General features: G+C 44.0%; 1 protein-coding gene across 6 annotated transcripts in view; it reads right to left on the bottom strand.

Moving 5' to 3' along the window:
- Positions 1-9,539, bottom strand: part of KDM3B (lysine demethylase 3B) — an 89,085-nt gene extending 79,546 nt beyond the window's left edge. For 5 of the 6 annotated variants that reach the window (XM_036241206.1, XM_036241204.1, XM_036241200.1 and 2 more), the window contains exon 1: positions 9,142-9,189. In XM_036241206.1, the coding sequence (XP_036097099.1) occupies positions 9,142-9,171 (30 nt within the window). In that variant the 5' untranslated portion in view covers positions 9,172-9,189. Of the gene's footprint in view, positions 1-9,141 lie in introns of all 6 variants that reach the window. The other variant, XM_036241198.1, reaches the window with a different exon arrangement.
- Between the last annotated feature and the right edge of the window lie 1,014 nt (positions 9,540-10,553).

Raw genomic sequence — 10,553 nt, forward strand, 5'->3', positions numbered from 1 at the left:
ACATCGATTGGCCACATCCTGCATAACCCCCGCTGGGGATTTGGCCTACAACCTGGGCATGTGCCCTGACAGGGAATCGAATCAAGACTTCTTGGTGTATGGGGCAAGGCTCATCCACTGAGCCACACTGGCCAGGCTAAATATATTACTTTTTTTAAGATAGGGTGGTTAGCCCTGGCCCAGTAACTCAGCTGGTTAGAGCATCAACCCCATATGCCAGGTTTATGGGTTCAATCCCCTCCGAGGGCACATACAAGAATCAACCAATGGTCTGGCCTGTGTGGCTCAGTGGTTGAGCATCGACCCATGCACCAAGAGGTCTCCGGTTCGATTCTTGGTCAGGACACATGCCCAGGTTGTGGGCCAAATCCCTAGTGGGGGGCATGCAGGAGGCGGCCAATTGATGTTCTCTCACATTGATGTTTCTTTCTACCTCTCCCTTCCTCTCCCTCGAAAAATCAATAAGGGGGAAAAATTTTTTTTTAAATCAACCAATGAACACATAAATAGGTGGGACAACAAATCGATGTTTCTCTTTCTCTCTCACCCACTTCCTGTCCTCTAAAAAAAAAATCAATAAATTAAAAAAAAAAAACATATCCAATGCCCTGGCCTATTTTGCTCAGTGGTTAGAGTGTGGACCCGAGGACCAAAGGGTCTCGGGTTTGGTTCCAGATCAAGGGCATGTACCTGGGTTGTAGGTTTGATCTCCAGCCCCAGTCGAAGTTGTGAGGGAGGCAACCAATCACTGTGTCTCTCTCACATCCATCTTTCTCTCTCCCTCCCTTCCACTCTATCTAAAAAAAAAAAAAAAAAAAAAAAAAACTATGGAAAAATATCGAGTGAGGATAAACAACAAAACACCCAGTAATTCAAAAAAAAAGAAAGAAAAATAATAAGGTGGTCAGAGAGGGTCTTTTAAAATAATAACAGAGCCCTGGCCAGTTTGCTCAGTGGTTAGAGCATCGGCCTGGGTTCGGTTCCTGCTAAGGGCGCGTCCCTTGGCTGCAGTTTGTCCCTGGCCCTGGTTGGTCGTGCAGGTGGCAGCCACTCGATGTGTCCCTTTCACGTCAATGTTTCTCTCTCTCTCCCTCCCTCCCACTCTATCTGTACAAAAAATTAAAACATATCCTCGGGTGAGGATAAAAGAAATATATATATAAAAATAATAACAGAAAAAATGCAAGTGCTCCCTGTTCTTGATGAACTTACAATCTAGTAGGGGAGATAAGTTATATATCTTGTTATACATTTATAACAAGAGAAAAATTAGATAAATACTCTAGACGAGGTATCCACAATGTGTTAAAAGAGCAAAGAAAAAAAATAACAAAGTGGGGATTCAGAAAAGCTTTATAGTAATGGTGGAACATAGAATAGACAGGCTTTCTTCTCTCTTTATAGGATCAACGGATGACAACACTAAAAGCAAAGGGTAAAGGGGGAAAGAAGCAATGGAAACCAGAAAGTACTAGGAAAGTGGAGGATCACCAGAGCAGGACTGCTTGCTGTAAATATCCTTTTGGCAACACCCAATTTCCCTTGTCTGATTTCTCTGTACACCAAGGGTCCTTCTTATCTGTAATTTGGTCTCTTGAGTAGACCATAAGGGAGTTCTGTGTGGATTTCTGAATAGGTATATTTCCTACTGTAAATTAATAACCTTACATGTGGATTTACAATCAGTCTCCAGAGAGTTTGGTTAGTGAGAGTCAATCGCCTAGGGACTGATTACCCATGAAGAGACACAAAAAAATGAGTTTTTGCCCTTGCAAAAACGAGAGATCACACTATATGAGTTTCTAACAAACAAACAGGCAGGTTTTACCCATCTATAGACAAGGGTAAAAGACACTGGCAGTAGGGATGGGGGTGGGGTACTTAAAAACCACCAAGCAGTCAAAAGCAGTGGAAAACTGAGACGCAGCAACAGGTGTTGTATCCCCAGGCCTTGTGGAAGCAAAGCTTTCAGGAGCCCACCCCAGCTGTTGTTCAGAAAATCACTAACAACAGAAAACACCATGTTACTTACTCACCATTTAGGAGGGTAGAGGGGAAACTAAATAAACCAGAACAATTTGGGATGAGAACCAAGGAAGTACTAAAGAAAGAAATAAGCCCTTGGCAGGTAGGGAGTTAGTGAAGCAACTCTTAAAAACAATTGGATAAATTAAGAGGAAAGATATGTGTTAGTAAAGAGAGAGGACGCTGGACAAAATGACCAATGTATAATGTGCACAAAGTTGAAACAAATAAAATGCAAAGAAAAATTAAAATAGAGCTATTAGAAATGATACACACATATAAGACAAACTTTAAATTTTCTTTTTCTTTATTGATTTTAGAAAGAGAGGAAGAGAGAAGTAGAGAGAGATAGAAACCACCTAACCTGAGACAAAGATGAGAGAGAACATGGACTGGCTGCCTCTTGCATGCCCCCACTGGGGATTTGGCCCATAACCTGGGCATGTGCCTTGACTGAGAATTGAACCGGCAACCCCATAGCGCACGGGTCGATGCTCACCAGCCAGGCTAGACAAACTTTTTTTTAAACAACAAAAAAAGAACTATACAAAGCACATGAGTGCCTGGAAAAATAAATGGTGGGCTGATGTTTCAAAAATAGACTCTCCTGCTATAAAAGAGTTAAGGGGTTCAGCTTAGAGGGGTTCAGACTTAAATGTTAAATATTCCTATGTAAAATCTCATTTAAAGATCTCTAAATTGTACGCTGATCCACAAAATCATATTCTATTTACTTTAACAAAAAGAGCATGATCTCAGATATTTAACTTTTGGAATTATAGGCAAGAAAAGGACTTTTAAGGATAATTATTAAAAGCCATAAACTCCCACCCAGCCAATGTGGCTCTGTGGATTAAGCATCGTCCCATGGACTAAGAGGTACCGGTTGGATTCCCAGTCAGGGTTATGTGCCTGGGGTGCAGGCTTGATCCCCAGTGAGGGGTGTGCAGGAGGCAGCAGATCCAGATATCTCTCTCACATCCATGTTTCTCTCTCTCTCTCTCCGAAAAATCAACTAAAAAGTAATTTTTTAAAATAATAAAATAAAAACATTTTTAAAAAAAGGCATACACTCCCATTTCAATTTCAATTAGGGCTCAAGTTCTGTTTGTTTGAACGCAGGTTGAGAATAAATACTAATGGGTTCTACACTGAAAACACGGTACTATCCTGAACCTTACTATAGTTATAGATAACTAGAAACAAAGTAGAGAGGTATTTATGTTAAAGACCACCTAACCTGAGACAAAGAGGAAAGGCTGGAGGTTGAATATAAATAGATAAATGAATAAATAAATAAATAAATAAATAAATAAATAAGTAAATAGGCAGATATGCTTTCTCTCCTCTTGAAAGACTCCCAGATAAAAGAAACATGGCACTAGCTCATACACTGCTATAATTATTACATTATGTCAAATCAAAGGAAAGAAGTATTTTAGCGTCCACTGTTTTCCCAGATATAGATGAAAATATTAAGGGATTAAAAAATAAGACTTTTTTAGCTCGGCCTGTGTGACTCAGTGGTTGAGCTTCGACTCATACACCAAGAAGTCTCCGGTTGGATTCCTCAGGGCACATGCCCAGGTTGTGGGCTGGATGCCCAGTGGGGGGCATGCTGGAGGCAGGCAATCGATGTTCTCTCTCATAATGTTTCTCTCTCTCTCTCTCTCTCTCTCTCTCTCTCTCTCTCCCCCTCTCCCTCTCCCTCTCCCTTCCTCTCTTCTCTAAAAAATAAAAAATAAGGCAGATATGCTTTCACTCTTCTTGCAAGTTCTGGACAGCTGAGATAACTAAGAAACACATTCAAAACAAATCGATGCTACCAAAAGCATCATTTAATTCCACCATACAGCAAGGAAAGGATGGTTTGTTTAATAAAATTGGTGCTGTCACAATTGGTTACAGCACAGGAAAAAAGTCAGATGCCCCCCACCTGTCATTTAAAAAACTATTCCACATGGACCAAAGATCTAAAGGTTAAAAATAAATACATGAAAATATAAGAAAGAAAATTGGAAGAATATTTATATAGTCTCAAAATGGGGTAAGCTCTTCCCAAGCAAGTGAACACAGAAGCCATTAAGAATGGTGATATAGCCCTGGCCGGTTTGGCTCAGCTGTTAGAGCATCAGCCTGCGGTCCACAGAGACCCAGGTTCGGTTCCCACTAAGGGCATGTAACTTGGCTGCAGTTTGTCCCCGGCCCTGGTTGGGTCGTGTGGGTAGCGGCCACTTGATGTGTCCCTTTCACATCGATGTTTCTCTCTCTTCCTCTCTCTCCTTCCCGCTCTATCTGAGTAAAAAATGGAAAAATGTCCTCGGGTGAGGATAAAAAAAAAAAAGAAAAAAAAGAATGGTGATATAGCCCTAGCCGATTTGGCTCAGCAGTTAGAGCATCGACCTGAGGACAGAAGGGTCTCCAGTTCGATTCCTGTTAAGGGCACATACCAGGTTTGATCCCTTGCCCGGACTGGACATGTGTGGGAGGCAACCGACTGATGTTTCTCTTTCTGTCTCCCTCTCCCTTCCTTCCCTTCTACTGTCTAAAAGATCAATGGGAAAATATCCTCAGTTGAGGATTAATTAGAACTAAAAAAAATATAATGGTGATATAAAAATTTTATTTTTCTGTGTGCCAAAGCAACCCATAAACAAAGTCAAAAGACAAATAAGAAAGGGTTTAATATCACTCACATATACAGAAGTTGTACAGAGGGATAAGAAAACTTCTATTTTTTTCTTTTTTTCCATTTACCTTCAGATAGAGCAGAAGGGAGAGAGGAAGAGAGAGAAAGAAACATCAATGTGAGAGAGACACATCAACTGGCTTCCACCCACATGACCCCAACCAGGGCCTGGGACAAACTGCAACCTAGGTACATGCCCTTATCGGGAACTGAATCCGGGACTCTCTGGTCCCGCAGGCTGACTCTCTAATTGCTGAGCCAAAATGGCCAGAGCTATTTTTAAAATTTTTTTTTACTGATTTCTTAGAGAGAGAGAGAAACATTGATGTGAGATAGAAACATTCATCTGCTGCCTCCTGCACACCCCCCCACTGAGGACTGAGCCTGAAACCCCGGCATGTGCTCTGACCCACAATCAAACCAGGACCTCTCAGTAAATGAGATAAGGCTCAATCCACTGAACCACAATGGCTGGGCTCATTTTTTCAAATGGATAAGACGCCTGTCTTTAAATAACTCATAAAAGAAATGTGAAAGACCGATAAACTAAAAAATCACTAGTGATCTTGAAAATGCTAGATACTGTTTTCACCCATCAAATTGTCAATACTTACAAAGACAATGACACCAGTGATGGCAAGGGTTAGGGGACACAAGTATTGCATACATACTCTGCCAGTGGGAGTATGAAATAATATAATCTTACTGGAAAATAACCTGGAATTACCTAATAAAATAAAAAATACATACCTATACTCCTCAACCCAACAATCCCACTCCTGGATGGTTGAACTATAGAAACAAAAACCATGATTACATAAAGAGATATATGTAAGTATATTAATCACAACACTGTTTGTAGTGACAATAAATTTAAATAACTGGAATGTCCATCATAAGGAGGAACAATTGAACAAGTTATGGTACAGCCATGTTATGGAATATAATGTAGTTATCTAAAAGAATAAGTAAGATCTACAGGTACTGATGACCACAATATAATGTTAAATGGGAAAAAAATGAACAGGCTGCAGATATTATATAGTATGCCCTTTGCTTAAAAACAAAAAAGCAACCCTAAGTATATGAATGAATATTTTTTTTTTTTTGTACTGGTATTAAGAAAAATGAGCAAAGTCTTCTTTGGTAAGTGGAAGCTGGCTGAGGATGAATATTATTGGCTTTTCCTGGTATACTTTTGGTTGTTTGACACTTTTCAAAATGTAAGTTTTGCTTTTATAACAATAAAAGGAAAATCCACCTTTTTTTTTTAATCCTCACCGGAGGAAATTTTTTCGTGTTTTTTGTTGTTGTTGTTCAGATATAGTGGGGGAGATAGAGAGAGAAACACTGATGTGAAAGGGATACACTCAGTGGTTGCCACCGCACTACCCAACTGGGGCAGGGGACATGCCCTTAGCAGGAACTGAACCCGGATCTCTCTGGACCACAGGCTGATGCTTTAACCGCTGAGCCAAACTGGCCAGGGCTGGTGTTTTTTGTTTTGTTTTTTTAATCCTCACCCAAGGACACTTTTCCATTTTTTTGTTCAGATAGAATGGGAGGGAGAGAGAGAGAAACATCGACATGAAAGAGACACATCAAAGGGACACATCGAATGGCTGCCTCCCACATGACCCAACCAGGGCCAGGGACAAACTGCAACTGAGGTACGTGCCCTTAGCAGGAGCCAAACCTGGGTCTCTCTGGACTGCAGGCTGATGCTCTAACCGCTGAGCCAAACCGGCCAGGGCTGGTGTGTTGTTTTTAATCAACGATACCAACATCTGTGACAGTCCCAAGGTCTATGCAACTTCCATAGACCAATAATGATTCAAGAACACAGAGGACACCGAGTTAGAGATAAATACATATAAATTCATTAAACTAATTTTGCAAGAAGTCTTAAAAAACCAACAGGCTTAGTTTTAAATATAAATAAAGCTATTCTTGGGGGGAGGATGCTGTTTTCCCAATTAATCTAAAAAAATCTTAGTAGCTGTCAGTATGGCTTTAAATGATGAATATGCTCACCTATTAAACCCTTATCAACAAATCTCCCAATTAACAAGATGTTGACTCTCCTTTTCTTCATATTTCATCTTAAAGTAGTATGACTTTGATAATGTTTTCCCAAAAAGTGTTCATTAAGTGGATCAGGACTATATTTCGAAAGATTTCTGAATCAAAAGGGATTTAGAAAGAGGATATTAAGGGAGCCTAAAACTGAGAAGTGTTTTCAATCACTTCAAAAACTCACATAACCAACCCTCAATTACTCATCCTTAACAGGGGGCGCCCTGCTATGCATTACTCAAAACCAAGCATGCCTCAAAACATCTTAAACATAATTGAATGAAGATTTGTCCAATCACAGGCCAGCTGCTTGCAAACTCCACCCTTGAGTACAGGAAGAACACTTTTGATTGGAAGACGGTTGTGTTTACTACGGTGTGTGGTGAACATTGGAAAGGCCCACATGTCTAGGGTCCAAAGGAAAGCTCTTTAATGAAAAAGGAAAACAAACGGCCAGTTCTGATCCTATACTAGTCACTGTCATTAACAGAACCTCATCATAGTAACAGCAATTCTTGAGCTATTTTGCAAGATGGTGAAAATTTCTAAGGGCTCTAAGTTTTGTTGTGGCTGTTTTCTCATCTATGTCCCTTACTATACATATAAGCATAGTGTATTCTCAAAACTCAAATCTGCTTTTGCTTCTATATGCATACAGCTCCACGGAAGACCTCAATATCCAAGAATCATTGCAACGTTTTACTTGGTTTGAGAAATAAATTCCATGGGCCCAGTAGTAAAATTATTCAGTATTTAGCTTAATAGGGGTCCAGCATTTCAGTGAGCTTCAAAAACCTCTGCCCTTAGGGAGCCCAGCAAACAACAAAGTGAATGGGTAGCCATTTCAGGTGCAGAACTCATTAGCAATTCATGTAATGGAGGAAACAACTAGAATACAAAATTCAAAATGAAAAACTAGGCCTTTGGTCTAAGTTTGCATATAATGGTGGATCTTAAGTATGTTTTACATTCAAGGGGGTAAATGACTGAATCTGAGAAGGACACGTCTCCCCCATCCCAACCTAGAAAGCAATCTTCTAAAGAAAACACAGAGGAATTTAAATGCAAATCGCCTTAATCATCATCCTCACACCCTTACATTCCTGATATCCTTTTACAAATTTGCCCTACTGAAGCATCATAAATGTTCAAGCAGCCTTTTCTTATGTAGCAAGGAGAAAGATCAAAACAAGTGAACGCAAGCAGCAGAAGCAAAGCCTAAGCCAGCCACAAGTCAAACAACCCATAAAGCTTGCATATCGGAGTGGAGGGGGGCGGGGGGGTTAACACCGCTGATCAACACAACAATCAGTAAAAGAAACCTACATCACTATTAAGTCTCACAAGATGCGTCCGCGTTTATAGAGAATCAAACCTGCAGAAGTTCACCAAGAAAATTTACCTTCTGCCTGCTGATCTATTACATTCCAAAAGAATCCTATTTTTCATAGCCTTCTCTCAGCAGAGACACTAGGATCATTATCAAAATGAGGAACTCAAGAGGCTTGCCAAAGCTCAAAGACAGTATTTTTACCGCCACTTTAACAAAAATAGCACATCATGGTCCCGAATGCTAGTTAAGTTCTATTACTGAGCAACTTTAATCACAAAACACCAAGGCAAGTATTCAAAAGGGGTCAAGCCCCGATACAAAGTTTCAAAACAAAACCTTTCCCAAGGTTGGGGGAGTAGCCGAGTTCAGAGCAAAGACAGATCTCAAACTTATCAAAAACAGCCACAACTGCAGCTCCTGTCACCCAGAAAGGCAAAGAGAGCTGGCCTTTCTGAAGACCGCCAGGCCGAGTCAGGCTCAGACAAGGAGGAAGTAACTGCCAGATAAAAAAGCCCCGAGCAGCTCCAACTGCAGCCTCTGTGCCTCTCACAACTGCCCACATTCCCGCCCCACTCGGGGCTCCGGGAGGAAGGGAACAGGGCGCAGGTCTCCAGGGAGAGGCTGGGGATTACAGGTCCGCGTCTTGCAGGAGGCAGCGGCAGCACCCGCCGAACTGAGGGGCCCGGCAGCCCAGGGTTCTGGAGCTTGCCCCGAAGACGTTTCTGGGGGTGGGGGGTAGCTGAAAAAGGGTCACTCAGGAGGCGGGGCCTGCCGGGTGGAGGAAGCAGCTTCTGGCTCCCTGGTAGCCCCCCGAGGGAAACCCGGGCGCACACCCCGACGCGGAAGCCATGCCGGCCAGAACTAGGGGTGCTGAGGAGCCAGTGGGGGGCGCTCAGGAGAACTGGGGGCGCGGAACTGGGTCACCCCCACCCCACCGCCCCCTCACAAAGGCCCCCGGGGAGGCCGCCCGCAGGCCCCGCAGCCCGGGCCTCGAGTGCCCGCCTCGGCCGTCACTCACCGCTAGGTCCTGGGGCACCGCCCCGCTCATGGCCCGCACCGTGCCGGCCCGCCAGGCCCGAGTGCGCAGCGCAGGCCCCGGATCTCCGCCCGCCGCCGCCGCCGCCGCCGCCGCCGCCGCGGGCACCGAGGCCGAAGCCGAGGCCGTGGTGTCCGCGAACAGAAGCAGCAGCCGTTTGCCCACCGGGGAGGCCGCTGCGTCCGCCATCGCCAGGGCCGGCCGGACCCTCGCTCCCGCCCGCCGCCTCCCACCACCTTCTCCGCCGAGCGCCCGATCCACCCGCAAGGCCTCCCTCCGCACCACCCGCGGCCGCGGCTCCCCCCCCCCCCCAACAGCCACCACCAACCACCGGCGCCGCGCAGCGCCCCCGGTGGCCGGGAGCGGAGCCGCAACCCGGGCCCCGCACAGCGCCCCCCGCGCTCCGGAGCGGGGTGGCAGCTCCGGCCCCTCGCAGTGCTCCGCCCCAAACTCCCCGGGGCCTGCAGTGCCCCCTGCGTCAAGGAGGGGAATTGCAGTTTCGGCAGGGGTGGGAATTGGGCGGGTCCTTCAGCCCCCCAGGGCGCCATCCTGGTCCCAACCTTCTTTCAGGGGGTCCCATTATCTGAGGCGGCTTTTGCTTACCGTCCTCAGACACCAAAGACTTTTACTGGGGTGAGGGGCTGAGGGGGCAAGGTACCTAGCAAGTGAATGTTTTGAGCTGAGAAGTTAGCACCCTAGTACCTGTTGATTTCCTATCCTGAAAACATGCACTACCCTTTCTGCCATTGTTCTTTAGGGAACTTTCTCCCCATTGTTCCATCAGAAAATATCTTTCTTCTCACTGACCCATAACATGGTACCATCCCATTCTATACTACCATGACTTCATAGGTTCTTTTCCAATTGACCAATGTGTTATATCCATTGGATGTGATAATGCCACTCTTCCTACTGGTTGAAGGTCAATGAGCTTCCAACATTTTGGTATTCTGACTTAAACCCACAGAGCTTCTTCCCCTTCCAGTCTGCCAATGTTATTAAGTCCAGGTTTTTCTCAACTCAACTTTTAGGGGAACTGGAAGGGACCAACAGTAGGGATTCTTTTTTTCTGGTTCAGTAATAGTACTTCATCTTACCATGGAAGTAGTGGGGATAGGGACAGAGAAAACCCACCACTTCAATCTGAATTCACATTAAGTGTAGGAGATTAATAGCTCCAGTTAGGAAAGGGGCTGTAGTGGAGATAATTTTTTTTTTTTTTTGCTTAGGTTGTTTTCACACCAGGCAATGGGAAACCTCAATCATTAAGCTTGATAATATCAGAGACTAGCACAAGTTCCATGGTCTTATGGATACAGAGACTGAGTATACAATCCAGAAAGATAAAGAGTTTACTAATAATTCATGATTGTTATCCTAAAAGTGGCATTTCT

Source organism: Molossus molossus, unplaced genomic scaffold (genome assembly GCF_014108415.1).
Source record: "Molossus molossus isolate mMolMol1 unplaced genomic scaffold, mMolMol1.p scaffold_m16_p_4, whole genome shotgun sequence".
NCBI classification, from domain to species: Eukaryota; Metazoa; Chordata; class Mammalia; order Chiroptera; family Molossidae; genus Molossus; species Molossus molossus.